Consider the following 15,236-nt stretch of genomic DNA (forward strand, 5'->3'; position numbering starts at 1 on the left):
ATGTAGCCCTGTGTCTTCATTTTAGTAGCAATATAGGCAAGATGAGAAGAAAACAACTGTTTCTTCAATATAATAAAATAAGTGGCTACTTCTGGAAGTTTACAACTCCAGAAGCTTGGTAAACCTGCTACCCCAGATACCTACCAAAGACTCCACTAGGCCTGATCCTTATGAACTGAGACCTCCAGGAACATAGGCCCCACAGGATCATAAAGGCCTAAGGGGAGAGACTGATGGACAACCTGTTCTAAATTATCCAGGGCTATAGCCTGTTCCAATCCCCGTTCAGAAAAGGTTGTCTTATGAGTAATTCAGTACACAAGAGCCGTTTAAAAATCTAGATGCTGAATAGAGGATCTCTAAAAACCAATTGATTCCAAAAGGCTTTAAGCTTACTTCTAATTCATGGGGCAGCAAGTCCCAATAGCTTATTATAGTTTACATCTAGAATTTTCTAGGTTCTCCCCATCCTTAAAAATAGATTAATGGATGGATGAATAAATAAATGACTGGATGGACTGGACTCTGAATTTTCTCTGGGCTGATGATCTCCTACCCCTTATATCTCACATGAGCCATTATCTGATTTCAGGCTTCTGCCACTGTGTCCTTAACTGGCCCAGTCAGCATTACATTTTTGATATAATGGTGGACATCTGTGCCCTCCGGAAGTAGAACCTTATTTAGGTCTCTGCTTACTAAACTGTGACAATAAGAAGGAGAACAAAAGAATCCTGGGAGAGGATGGTCAAAACAGGCCCAAGCACAGGGATAGAGAAAAAAAGATTGGTGAAATCAACAAACTCACAGCATTCACCTGGAGCCATGTTAATGAGATTAAGAACAGCCACAACAACTGGCATAGCTGCTTCATTGAGCTCCAAGGTGCCAATTCCCTTTCTTCACGGGCCACGTAGGGTGATTATAAGGAGAATTCATACAACTACTTCAGATGGCTTTCACCTGCATTATTAGGGAGGAAATCTTTTACCCCTCCATCCTCCTTGGAGCTTATAATAACTGACATGAAAGCTTTTATAAGGGCCCGAACAGGTATTGATTCCCAAGAACTCATAATATTCATGTCCCCCATCTACTTCTGATCAACTATCACAACTGGGTGCAAATTGGGAATTTTCTACCCACTAAGTACCTTTCTGTAGTTTATCTTTCAAAATCTCTAATAGAAACAATGATAAAACCATTGAATGTCACCGGGTGTAATTGTGACTTGACTGCCAGTATTTAGCAGTCAATAATCATAACAATATAGCGTTATTATTTATTTGGTGGCCCTTCCCTTTCTATACTATAGTAACTTAGGTATATGACTTGTAGTTCTCCCAGAGTTTTTCAGCTAAGATAGCCTGAACTGTACATAACCCTTGGCCTACAAGAACTCATTCCAACAAATCTTCAAATCTAGATGCAAAGACTTGTGTGGGCTTTAAATAACTAAATGGGGTGGGGATTTTCAGCAACATTCTGAATTGTGTGGGGCAGAAGGACCCTTGCAACCTTGGTCCCAGATGTTCTGATACAATATTACTGAAACCTTTGTAGACTTCATCAATCATTTTCTTACATAGTCAGTGTTTTAAAAGTCACATCCAAAGTTCAATGTGGGAGAGAGTATCTTTGTCCTCTGTCTGCTTCATGTGGAGGGGCAGCTAAGTGGTGCAGTGGATAGAGTACCAGTGCAGGAATCAGGAGGACCTGAGTTCAGATCTCACCTCAGACACTTGACACTCACTAGCTGTGTGACCTTGAGCGAGTCACTTAACCCCAATTGCCTCATCCTGGGTCATCTCCAGTCATCCTGGATTCAGATGGCTCTGGAGGAGAAGTGAGGCAGGTGACCTGCACAGACCTCCCTCACTCAAAAGAAAGTCAAGTGCAAGTCATGTCATTATTTCTCTGATGGCCTGGTCTTCTTTGGCAAGGAAGGATGAACATACTTAACATGGACAATGGATGTCATGCCTTTTCTCATCATCTCCAGAACGCCTGTATGTGTAGACTGCTTTGTTTATCCAGATAGTTATTGGAGTTGCTTCAATATCCACTCAAACTTCACCATTTAACCTGCCTAGGCTTGTGTACTGGGTTGGTGGTGAAGATCTACAGCTCTGGTCTGATGCTATTTGAAGGCATTGGTAATATAGCTGTTCTATAGATGAGAAAAGTAGCCAAACTTTTGGTGTTTTCAGAATTTTTTTTTCTAATATCTATCCTAATAATTCTTTGGATTCATAGGAACCTTCTTAATCCAAAAAAGGAAGTCACTGTGTATTTTAAACAAGGTTTTTGCCACTGGATGGGGTGTATGTCAGAGAAAATTTTCTTTCTAGCCAGTCAGGGTTCCTTTTATTTCACAACAACTTTCTGCCAGTTAAAAAGTGATTTTAGTCAGAAGGCAATTCCCAAACCCAAAACAAATAATGGCAATGACAAACTCAAGGCACAACCAAATATTGTGGGATTTTACACAAAAAGGTATATTAAACAGCACATTTCTTTTGACCCACCTATACCACTTCTAGGCCTATATCCCAAAGAGATCAAAGAAAGAAGAAAAGATCCTATATTTACAAAAATGTATAACAACTGTGTGTGTGTGTGTGTGTGTGTGTGTGATGACAAAACTAAAAAACTGGAAACTAAGGAAATGTTCATCAGTTGGAGAATGGTCAAACAAATTGTGGTATGTAAATATAATAGAATAAATACTCTTGTGTTGTAAGAAAGAAGGAAATAGACAATTTGAAAGACATTTAAAGACTTATAGGAACTGAGACAGTAAAATGAGCAGAAGCACAAGAACGATTTATACTATACCATCAACATAAGAAAGGACAATTTGGAAGATTTGTATAAACTGACAAAGGATGAAATGAGCAGAATCAAGAGAACAATTTATACTCTAACAACACTTGAAGGACAATTTTTAAAGCTTGACAGAACTCCATTCAATTCAGTGAGCATTCAATTCAGTGACCATCCAACATTCCAAAGGATGGATAATAAAGTGTACTATCCACCTCCTGAGATAGAAGTGAAGAACTTAGGGTGCAGAATGAGACATATGTTTGGACATAGCCAAAGATTTTGCTTGAATAGTCATATTTATTATAACTATTTTGTTTTTGTTTTATTTTTTTAAATGGGGTAAGGAGGTGGGAGGTAGAAAAATAATAGATTTCTGTTATTTAAAAAAATAAAATTTAATTTCAAAAAAAGAAAAATATTGTGGATTAAACCTAAATTTGACTTAGTTCAAGAGGTTCATCTCTCCCCCCTCCCCCCCGCAACATAGGCACTGGGAACCATAAAATCCAATTAAAACAGATTTAATAATTAAAGTTATGATATGGGAATGAAAGGGATATGAAACATAACTCTTCTTCTGTAGCCAGGAACCAAAAGAAGTTCAGATAGTTTCAGCATAAGGAGTCATTTCTGACAATCTTGTCCAACTCCTGGGATGTATCCTTTTATAATTCAAATCACCAGACTGGGAAAACATGAGGAAGAATTAAGGAAAAAGGGGGAGGGCCAGCTGTGTCCATAACTGCAGTAAATAGGCACAGGGGCCTGACCAAACTCCCTGAGGAACCTACATGAATGTATCATCTCTGACCTGTGAAACTGCAAACATATCAATAATTCCCCCTTTAAAGCTGAGTCCTAGCTAGAAGTCTCCCCCTGGCAGATTTTAAATCTGTCTCCACTCCCCGCAATTAGCAATCCTCCCATCTCCCCAACTCCCAACAAAGGCTACATTCAAGCAATAGCTCATGTAGGTCAGCTATGCAATTAAGCATCAACTTTTATCACATTTGCTGATTAATTGTGACAGTAATAGGTAGCTCTCCAATCCTTTAAATCAAAAATAAAGCAAGACCAATGGAATCTTTTTTTTTTTTTTTGTGATTGGCATATAAGAATGTCTGTGTGCAAAACTGATTCTATAGCCAAGAACAGCAAAGACTCGCGAGAGAAATAAATTATAATTGATAAGTATAAGAGAGAAATGGGTTAGTCCTCCAAACTATAGCCAAGTCTTTATTTCCTAACTTTCTGGAGAAATAAAAACCCATGGATCAGCTGGAAGACATCCTAGACTGTATAACCTGACTGAAGAACTTTCTGCCTGATAGCTCAACTCCTCACGAGCCCTGTGGCCCTTCCACACATTCACTATTACAACTCTTTTGCCCTGATACCCTTTAAAGGCTCTAAGAAATTCCCTGTTAAATCTAAAGAATCATATGAGTTGTGCCTCCTCTAATTTTCCCAATATTCCTTTTCTCTGGGTTTGGGGGAGTGGTCCTCCACCTTTGCCTTAGATCTAGCTACCTTTTCTAGGAAGTATATGTACAAAAATATTTATAGCAGCTCTTTTTGCGGTGGCAAATAATTGGAAATTGAAGAGATGACCATCAATTGAGGAATATCTGAACACATTGTGGTATATAGTTGTGATGGAATGCTATTGTGCTGTAAAAAATGATGAAAAGGGTGGTTTCAGAAAAACCTGAGAAGACATATATGAACTGATGTAAACTGAAGTGAGTAGAACCAGGAGAACATTGTACACAGTAATAGAAACATGGAAAGATAATCAACTGGGAAACACTTAGGTATTCTGATTAATAAATGATCCATGACAGTTCCTAAACACTCATGATGAAAAATACTATCTATAGTCAGAGAGATATCTGATGAACTCTGAGTATGGACTGGGGGAGGGGATAGAGGGGAGGCAAGAAATTGAAACTAAAAATTTAAAAATGCATGTTAAAAATTTTTTTTAATTCAAAAAAGTTTTACTTTTTTTCTCCTTCCATGTCCTTAACTAGACTCTCAATCCAGTAACCACTACCTCCAGAACTTTCCTTCCCATTCCAAGGACATTGCTCTTCACCAAGAAGCTTTAATCCTTTAGGTGGCAATGTCATTGCTATTCACATCTCTGAATACCCATTGACCTTTATAGTTTGACCCCAAAGTTTAAGACCAGGTTGTTGTTGTTTCTCAGTCATGTCCAACTCTTTGTGATCCCATTTAGGGTTTGCTTTGCAAAGATATTGGAGTTATTTGCTGTTTTCTTCTCCAGTTCATTTCACAGATGAGGAAACTGAGGCAAATATGTTAAGTGACTTTCTCAGGGTCACACACAACTAGTAAGTGTCTGAGGCTGGATTTGAACTCAGGTCTTTCTGACCTTTCTGGCCCAGTGCTCTATCTACTTTGCCACCTGGCTGCTTAGGATGACCTAACAAAATCCCTGGAAAAGTTGACTTGATAAATTTCTTTTTTTTTTTTTAATTTATTTATTTAAGTTTTAACATTCATTTTCACAAAATTTTGAGTTCCAAATTTTCTTCCCATTTGTCACTTCCCCCCACCCCAAAACACCAAGCATTCTAATTGCCCCTATCACCAATCTGCCCTCTCTTCTATCATCCCTCCCTTCCCTTGTCCCCAACTTCTCTTTTGTCCTGTAGGGCCAGATAACTTTCTATACCCCTTTACCTGTATTTCTTATTTCCTAGTAGCAAGAACAGTACTCGACAGTTGTTGCTATAACTTTGAATTCCAACTTCTCTTCATCCCTTCCTCCCCACCCATTCCCTTTGGAAGGCAAGCAATTCAGTATAGGCCATGTCTGTGTCGTTTTGCAAATGACTTCCATAATAGTCGTGTTGTGTAAGACTAACTATATTTCCCTCCATCCTATCCTGCCCCCCATTACTTCTATTCTCTCTTTGGATCCTGTCCCTCCCCAAGAGTGTTGACTTCAAATTGTTCCCTCTTCCCATTGCCCTCCCTTCCATCATCCCCCCCCCACCCTGTTTATCCCCTTTTCCCCCACTTTCCTGTATTGTAAGATAGGTTTTCATACCAAAATGAGTGTACATTTTATTCCTTCCTTTAGTGGAATGTGATGAGAATAAACTTCACATTTTTCTCTCACCTCCCCTCTTTTTCCCTCCACTAAAAAGTCTTTTGCTTGCCTCTTCTATGAGAGATAATTTGCCCCATTCCATTTCTCCCTTTCTCCTCCCAATATATTTCTCTCTCACACCTTAATTTCATTTTTTTTAAAGATATGATCCCATCCTATTCAGTTCACTCTGTGCTCTGTGTGTGTGTGTGTGTGTGCACGTGTGTGTGTGCGTGTAATCCCACCATCTACCCAGATACTGAAAAGTTTCAAGAGTTACAAATATTGTCTTTCCGTGTAGGAATGTAAACAGTTCAACTTTAGTAAGTCCCTTATGACTTCTCTTTGCTGTTTATCTTTTCATCTTCTCTTCATTCTTGTGTTTGAAAGTCACATTTTTCTTTTCAGCTCTGGTCTTTTCATCAAGAATGCTTGAAAGTCCTCTATTTCATTGAAAGACAATTTTTCCCCTGAAGTATTATACTCAGTTTTTCTGGGTAGGTGATTCTTGGTTTTAGTCCTAGTTCCTTTGACTTCTGGAATATCCTATTCCACACCCTTTGATCCCTTAATGTAGAAGCTGCTAGATCTTGTGTTATCCTGATTGTATTTCCACAATACTTGAATTGTTTCTTTCTAGCTGCTTGCAATATTTTCTCCTTGACCTGGGAACTCTGGAATTTGGCCACAATGTTCGTAGGAGTTTCTCTTTTTGGATCTTTTTCAGGAGGTGATCTGTGGATTCCTTGGATACTTATTTTGCCCTCTGGTTCTAGAATCTCAGGGCAGTTTTCCTTGATAATTTCATGAAAGATGATGTCTAGGCTCTTTTTTTGATCCTGGCTTTCAGGTAGTCCCATAATTTTTAAATTGTCTCTCCTGGATCTATTTTCCAGGTCAGTTGTTTTTCCAATGAGATATTTCACATTATCTTCCATTTTTTCATTCTCTTGGTTTTGTTTTGTGATTTCTTGGTTTCTCATAAAGTCATTAGCTTCCATCTGTTCCATTCTAATTTTGAACGAACTATTTTCTTCAGTGAGTTTTTGAACCTCCTTTTCCATTTGGCTAATTCTGCTTTTTAAAGCATTCTTCTCCTCATTGGCTTTTTGATCCTCTTTTGCCAATTGAGTTAGCCTATTTTTCAAGGTGTTATTTTCTTCAGCATTTTTTGGGGATCTCCTTTAGCAAGGTATTGACCTGCTTTTCATGCTTTTCTTGCATCTCTCTCATTTCTCTTCCCAGTTTTTCCTCAATCTCTCTAACAATTTTCAAAATCCTTTTTGAGCTCTTCCATGGCCTGAGCCCATTGAGTATTTATTTTGCCTGTTTGGGATACAAAAGCCTTGACTTCTGTGTCTTTCCCTGATGGTAAGCATTGTTCTTCCTCATCTGAAAGGAAGGGAGGAGATATATGTTCACCAAGAAAGTAACCTTCTATGGTCTTATTTTTTTTTCCCTTTTCTGGGCATTTTCCCAGTAGGTTACTTGACTTCTGAGTGTCCTGTCCACACCCATCTGGCCTCCAGATCCACCCAGCCTCCACCCAGCCAGCACTTGGAGTCTGAGATTCAAATGCTGCTTCCTAGCCTTAAGGCTTTGGTGGGGGCGGGGCTGCTATTCAGTGTGAGATTAAGTTCAGGTGCTCGGATGGGTGTAGGGCTCAGTTCCCTCAGGGGGTTTATGGGGAGACCTTCAACAATGGATCCAAGCTCCTGCCTGCTCTGGGAGCCCCGTCCACTGCCGCCTCCACTGCTGCTTCCCGAGGGGGCCTGAGTTATGGGGGCACCCCACTCCCCTCTCTGAGAACTGAAAAGCCCCTCTCACTGACCTTTGCCTCCTGTGGGTGGAGGGACCTGCGTGTCTGCTGGAGATTCTGTCCCTGAAGCCTGCTAGGATCTGCTCCTCTAGGTGCCTTGCAGCCAAGGCAGGGCTGGGCTCTGCTCCAGGTCCAGTGCATGAGGGACCTTTCAGGTCAGTTTTTCAGGTCTCTCTGGAACAGAAATCTCCTCTGCTCCATTGTTGTATGGCTTGTTGGGAGTTCTTCTTTATAGGTATTTTATGGGCTGTGGGTTTGGAGCTAACATATATGTGTCTTTCTACTCTGCCATCTTGGCTCCTCCTCCGACTTGATAAATTTCTACAACCCACATTAGACTGACATTAACTAATTAATACAGTTAATCATGCCAGAAGAAATCATGCAATGCTTGTTTGCCATCTAATGGTAGCCTCCCCAGTGATTTAGGTATCACTTAAGTGGGAGTACGTTGATATGTGGGAGGCATTAATAAAGGCTTGTGCTTACTATGTGCTGAACTCAGAACACTACAAACAAGTGTATTCTGCATGCAAAATAAGGGAGAAATTTTTTTTTAAGTTTAGTTTTTAGTTTTTGACATTTCCACAAATTTTCTCCCCATCTCTCCCCTCCATGAACTCCACAATGCCTTGCATTTTGATTACCCCTTCTCTCAATATGCCCTCCCTTCTATCACACCCCACCCTTCCTTTATTCCCATCTTCTCTCTTTTCTTGTAAGGCAAGATAGATTTCTATACTCCATTACCTGTATTTCTTATTTCCCAGTTGTATGCAAGAATAATTTTCAACATTCATTTCTAATACTTTGAATTCCAACTTCTCTCCCTCCCTCCCCACTCATCCCCACTGAGAAGTCAAACAATTCAATATAGGCTATATATGTGTAGTTTTGCAAAAGACTTCCATAATATTCATGTTGTGTAAAACTAACTATATTTTCCTCCATCCTATCCTGCCCCCATTTATTCTATTTTCTCATTTGACCTTGTCCTTCCTCCAAAGATTTTACTTCTAATTATTCCCTTCTCCCATTTGCCCTCCCCTCTATCATCCCCCTCACCCCACTTCTCCTCTTCTCCCCTACTTTCCTGTAGTGTAAGATAGATTTTCATACCAAATTGAGTGAGCATATTATTCCCTCCTTAAGCCAAATGGGAAGAGAGTAAGCTTCACTTTTTCCCTCTCACATCCTCCCTTTTCTCCTCCATTGAAAAAGCTTTTTCTTGCCTCTTTTATGAGTGATAATTTGCCCCATTCCATTTCTCCCTTTCTCCTCCCAATATATTTCTCTCTCACACCTTAATTTTATGTCTTTTAGATATCATCCCTTCTTATTCAACTCAACCTGTGCTCTCTGTCTATGTGTGTATGTGTGTGTGTGTGTGTGTGTGTGTGTGTGTGTGTGTGTAAGTAATCCCACTAACTACCCAGATACTGAAAAGTTTCAAGTGTTACAAATATTGTCTTTCCATGTAGAAATGTAAACAGTTCAACTTTAGTCAGTCCCTTATGACTTCTCTTTGCTGTTTACCTTTTCATGCTTCTCTTCATTCTTGTGTTTGAAGGTCAGATTTTCTTTTCAGCTCTGGTCTTTTCATCAAGAATGTTTGAAAGTCCTGTATTTCATTGAAAGACCATTTTCCCCCCTGAAGTATTATACTCAGTTTTTCTGGGTAGGTGATTCTTGGTTTTAGTCCTAGTTCCTTTGACTTCTGGAATATCATATTCCAAGCCCTTTGATCTCTTAAGGTAGAAACTGCCAGATCCTGTGTTATCCTGATTGTATTTCCACAATACTTGAATTGTTTCTTTCTAGCTGCTTGCAATATTTTCTCCTTGACCTGGGAACTCTGGAATTTGGCCACAATGTTCGTAGGAGTTTCTCTTTTTGGATCTCTTTCAGGTGGTGATCTGTGGATTCCTTGAATACTTATTTTGCCCTCTGGTTCTAGAATCTCAGGGCAGTTTTCCTTGATAATTTCATGAAAGATGATGTCTAGGCTCTTTTTTTGATCCTGGCTTTCAGGTAGTCCCATAATTTTTAAATTGTCTCTCCTGGATCTATTTTCCAGGTCAGTTGTTTTTCCAATGAGATATTTCACATTCTCTTCCATTTTTTCATTCTTCTGGTTTTGTTTTGTGATTTCTTGGTTTCTCATAAAGTCATTAGCTTCCATCTGTTCCATTCTAATTTTGAACGAACTATTTTCTTCAGTGAGCTTTTGAACTTCCTTTTCCATTTGGTTAATTCTGCTTTTGAAAGCATTCTTCTCCTCATTGACTTTTTGGATCTCTTTTGTTAATTGAGTTTGCCTATTTTTAAAGGTGTTATTTTCTTCAGCATTTTTTGGGTCTCCTTTAGCAAGCTGTTGATTTGCTTTTCAAGCTCTTCCATGGCCTGAGACCACTGCATATTTATTTGGGAGGTACTGGATGCAGAAGCCTTGACTTCCTCTGACAATATGAATTGTTCTTCCTCATTGGAAAGGATGGAAGAAAATACCTGTTCACCAAGAAAGTAACCTCCTATAGTCTTATTTTTCCCCCTTTTTTGGGCATTTTCCCAGCCACTTATTAGACTTTTGCATCCTCTGTCAAGAGGAGGGTATATTCTGGGGACCTATAAGTTCTCACTTCCTCCAAGGTGGCACAATCAAGGGAGAGGAGTTTACTCCTCTCCTGAACTGCACATTGGTCTGGGAGCAACCAAAAACTTTTCTGCCCCAAATTTGTGAGTAGTAGAATTCCCACTCCCCAACCGCTTCCAGCTCTGCCATGCCCCAGAATGAGCTCAGGGCTGAGGTTCAGGTCAGTTGTTCAGTTCCCCAAGGGGCTTAATTCTGAGGGCTCCCCAAATTGATACTGCTGGTGCCATGGCCCCTGCCACTGCCTGGAGCCAGGGCTGGGGCAGGACCCTGCTCCCTTGTCACCCAGGTGAAAAAGCTTTCTCACTGAACTTTGAAGTTGTCTTTGGCATTTGTGGGTTGAGGGATCTGAGAACCATTGCTGATGCTGGGGATTCTGCCCCCGAGGCCTGTCCCGGTCCTGTTCCTCTCTGATAGACCTTTCCTATTGGTCTTCCAGGTTAGCTTCGGCTGGAAATCTCTTTCACTCTGTCCTTCTGTGGCTTCTGCTGCTCTAGAATTTATTGAGAGTCATTTTTTACAGGTATTTTATGGGCTGTGGCAGAAGAACTAGAGTATGTGTGTCTTTCCACTCCGTCATCTTGGCTCTGCTCCCTAAGGGTGAAATTCTTGGAAATTATTTAGAAAAACTAAATTAGTCTTTTAAACATCATTCTAGAATAATATAAGCAGGTACATCCTTTGTACAGACAAGAAGTGTGATATATTTGGAAGATAGAGGGAGGAAGAAGTGGAATGGGTTTAGGAGAAGTGAGATAGAGAGATAGGATTGGAGATTGTGATTAGAAAGAATTTCAGAGTTTGAGATCACGGAGATGCCACAATTCTCTATGGCATGACTACCATATGGGGAACTGCAGTGGTGTGAAGATGTAGGTTATGAGATTTGAGACAATTCATGACTGGGAGGCCACAGTATTTAAGGGGACATCAACATGCTTGCAGTTTATCTTTTGTCCCCCATCTTAGAACATGGCTATGAAAACCTTGGACTGAGGAGGAAAATGTCTCATGGTTGGGCAGGCTACCAGACAGATTTCTCCTAAGCCTGTGTGTGTGTGTGTGTGTGTGTGTGTGTGTGTGTGTGTGTTTGTGTGTGTGTGTGAATGAAGAAAGGGGGCACATGAGATAAGGAGCAACTTCAATTGAAGTAAGTGGTCAGAGACAAAGTATCTTGAGAGTCATTTTTCCATGAGAATGGGAAAGAATATGAGGTTCAAACCATAATATGAAGGAAAGTTTGTTAACAATATAACAGAGGGCTCAATGAAATGAAAGCAGAAGAACATATGAACTGTGGAGGTCCAGGGCTGATGTTGGAGAGAAATGGGAGGGGATAAAGATTTTTCACCTAAACAAGCAGTGACTCTGAATCACAGGGATAAGGAGAATGTCTTCTTCAGGGTCCTCTGATGACAAGAGATTGGCATCATTGTTGGCATGGGAGGATGGGGAATGACAATGGCACCAGATTCCACAGCATCCATGGCTTGCCACTCCAAATACTGAGGAAAACTGAGCAACTGGGGGTGGAGGATGGAAATGGCAGAGGTTCACCAGAGAATACCTGGTGATCCAAACCCATGAATTCATGCTCAATTTTGGCTGCTTAGCCTCATTCTATGATGTCAGGGGAAACATGCACTTGACTTCTTCTCTTAAGAGTTCCCAGACACTCAGTCTCTATAGTACCTCTGAATTCATAAGGGGTAGAAACTCTGGTGTCTGTGAGTCCTCTTTGTCACACACCTTCCAGAATATCTGGTTTCCTGGGGTTTGATGTTTAATAGTTCTGAAACTTTGGTAGTGGCAGATAATGGCTCTGGTGATTACATTCCCTGGGATCCAGATAAAGATCATACTCTGTGACATCTCCTCAACTTCATCTCAAGATTGGGGTGGGGGTGGCAAGGGAGGGAGAGATACTCTCCATGAGGGTCAAGTTCTTGGTTCCTGATTGCTATTCCTTAATAGGGAAACAGGACTCCAAGCTTTATATACGAGGTTTGACTTCCAAGCACATGCCAGTTCTGCAATGAATATGCATAGCAAGTTGAAAGAAATCCATTGGAAGCAAGGTAACTCAGCCCAACCAAGTGATGGGGAAGGGGGGGAGGGAGGGAGAGAGAGAGACAAAGAGACTGAGACAGAGAGAGACAGAGAGAGAGAGAGAGAGAGAGAGAGAGAGAGAGAGAGAGACAGAGAGAGAGAGAGAGACAGAGAGAGAGAGACAGAGAGAGAGAGAGAGAGAGAGAGAGAGAGAGAGAGAGAGAGAGAGAGAGAGAGAGAGAGAGAGAGCTCCTGATCTCAACCAAATAGAAATTTACTGAAGTGTCTAGTGTAGCAAGGTAGTGATAGGGACATGATAGAGATTGCTAGCTTCTCTCATGTCATCTTCTTCTGCCTCTTTTTTCTTTTTTCAGTAATCTGAAGTGGGACTGGTATCATCTATCTTCTTTCTTGAACCTAGAAGCCAGAAAAACCCAAGGAGACTGAAGAGACTGAATTTTTCTTCTCTCCCACTCTCACCAAACACTGTCCCTCATGCCCACTAATCTCAATCAGTGAGGCGAGAGTCCCATATAAATGGACTTTGGAACTCAGGCCACATCTTCACACATTATTGAAATATTATAACTAGATGCATAAAGAAATTGTTCATTGATTTCCAGAATAAAAACAAAAGCTTTGGAGTTGAATGAGAAGCCTTTTCTTAATTGACTGTTGCCTCTTGAAAGCCTGGAAAACCACAGTTGTACAACCATTTTGAAATTTGGGTGATGTTTGGCTCAGCATTTTGGCTCAGTTAGTTTCCATTAACACAGACATTGTTACCTCTCTGCCTCACTCAGCTCTCTGTTTAAACTTTGGTGATGCCAAGAACAGTGGTGCCAAGCAGAGAAATTAATGAGAGGCCCTTAGGAACAGTCTTAATCTGATGATCAGCTGGATTCCCTAGCCAGAATAAACCAGTCCATAAGTTCTTTGCAGCTGAGAAGCATCATGGCCTATTACAGGCAAAACTCAGCTGTTGAGGAAACAGCCTCCAAAGACAGAGCTCAGAATTGGGGTTACTGTCACTACTCATTTCTTCCATCTTAGGAGCAGGCTGTGTCCCACCATCTTTTAGTGACTTTATCTCTTTATATGGAATATGTTTAATAACCTCTCCACTTTTACTACCAAACAAAGATTTAATGAACAGGAAATAGATGTGCTGATTACAACAAGCCCACACTGACCCCTTAGATGTCAGATGTCTTTGCATGGCCTCTTTGTGCCCAGTTTGTGCCTACTTCAGGAGTGAATAATGAAGCACCAGTGGGTTTTTCTAAGGACTTGGATTCTTCTGGAGAAAGCTAAACAGGTCTCTCATTAAAAATTCTGTCCCAGGGCTTAAAGAAAGAGATAGTAATGCTCTCCTTCCTCTTAGCAGCCTTAATTATCTTCTCTCTTCTTCCTCCCTTTCTCCTTTGTTCTCCTCTTTTTCCTTTCTTTTGATCCTCCTCCCCACTCCTGCTTCTCTTCCTTTAAAGTAAGAAGCAATCAGAAAGGAAAGAGAACAGAATATCAATATAGAATCATAGAATTTCAGAGCTGTCACTTGAGACACAATCTGGCTGATTCTTTTCATCTTACAAATGAGGAAACTGAGATTCCTAGAGGGCTAGTGACCAGAATAAGATCATATAACTAGTTAATAACAAGAATTCTAAGTGGGTTTTTTGGCCCTATCCTCAAATCATGTTTTGTTCTCAATCCTTCTAGTACTTTAGAGGACATAGGCAAAGCTTAGGAACATAATTTGGAGGTGAAAGGGACCCAGAATCACCTAGTTCACTCCCCCCCATTTTATTGATTAGGAAATTGAAGCCCATTGTTACTTGCTCAGATATATACAAGGTAGTATGTTGAAGAACCAAGATTCAAACTCAATGACTGACCTCAAATCCAACTCCCTTTACATCAGAGAATAATGATTCTACCACTGGGCTTTCTTCCTCTGTTTGGACAACTGGAAAAATTGAATTGTTAAGAGCCAAAAGAATTCACTTTTTGTCAGTGGTTGGCAAAAGACTGGGCATCCTTATTAAAAATGGAAATGAGATTAGTTTGTCAAGATTTGTTCTTGGTGGAATTATGCTGACACCTCAGAAATCATTTGACAAAACAATAATTTAACATTTTTGGAAGGGATTGGGTTCATACTCCCAAACCTGTAGTATCTGGAATTCATTCTTTGCCCACCTTTGAAGATCCGATCAACAGTTATAAACCTCCAGTTTGGCACTTCTTTAATTCATCATGATTTTTAGCAATAACTTATCTGCAGCGGTTTGAAGATTGCACCTGAATATTCTTCTGTTTCCTGGGAGTTTAATGCATTAGGATCTGGAGGCTTAAAATTATTTAAAGTGGCTAGATGAGCTCTTCATTCATTTATTTAGTAACCAATCATGAAATATTCGTTATTTGCAGGCACTTTACTAACTGCTGGGTAGATTGAGACAAAAATGAGGGAGTTTATATCTTGGGGGGAGAAAGATAATATGTACACAGATAAGTAACTACAAAATATCTAATAAGTACATGCAAAGCAATTTTTGGGGGGCTATCAACTGAGGGATTCAGGATAGATTTTTCTGGTAGGAAGTGATGCGTGAGCTGAGCCTTAAAGGAAATTTGGATTCTAAGAAGCAGAGGTGAATAAGGAATACATTCCTGATAAGGACACATTTATTTTCACTCTATCAATTATTCTACCCTTTTAAACTTGGGGGCCATTCTTTTTCCTAGAGAATCCTTGAACCAAAGAA

At 40.2% G+C, this 15,236-nt stretch overlaps 1 protein-coding gene across 6 annotated transcripts in view; it reads left to right on the top strand.

Annotated features, from left to right (window-relative positions):
- Positions 1-12,929, top strand: part of SHOC2 (SHOC2 leucine rich repeat scaffold protein) — a 185,762-nt gene extending 172,833 nt beyond the window's left edge. For 5 of the 6 annotated variants that reach the window (XM_072622184.1, XM_072622203.1, XM_072622217.1 and 2 more), the window contains exons 10-11: positions 12,402-12,497; positions 12,843-12,929. In XM_072622184.1, the coding sequence (XP_072478285.1) occupies positions 12,402-12,497; positions 12,843-12,850 (104 nt within the window). In that variant the 3' untranslated portion in view covers positions 12,851-12,929. Of the gene's footprint in view, positions 1-12,393; positions 12,498-12,842 lie in introns of all 6 variants that reach the window. The other variant, XM_072622224.1, reaches the window with a different exon arrangement.
- Positions 12,930-15,236: the final 2,307 nt, after the last annotated feature.

Source organism: Notamacropus eugenii, chromosome 1 (genome assembly GCF_028372415.1).
Source record: "Notamacropus eugenii isolate mMacEug1 chromosome 1, mMacEug1.pri_v2, whole genome shotgun sequence".
In the NCBI taxonomy this organism is placed as follows: Eukaryota; Metazoa; Chordata; class Mammalia; order Diprotodontia; family Macropodidae; genus Notamacropus; species Notamacropus eugenii.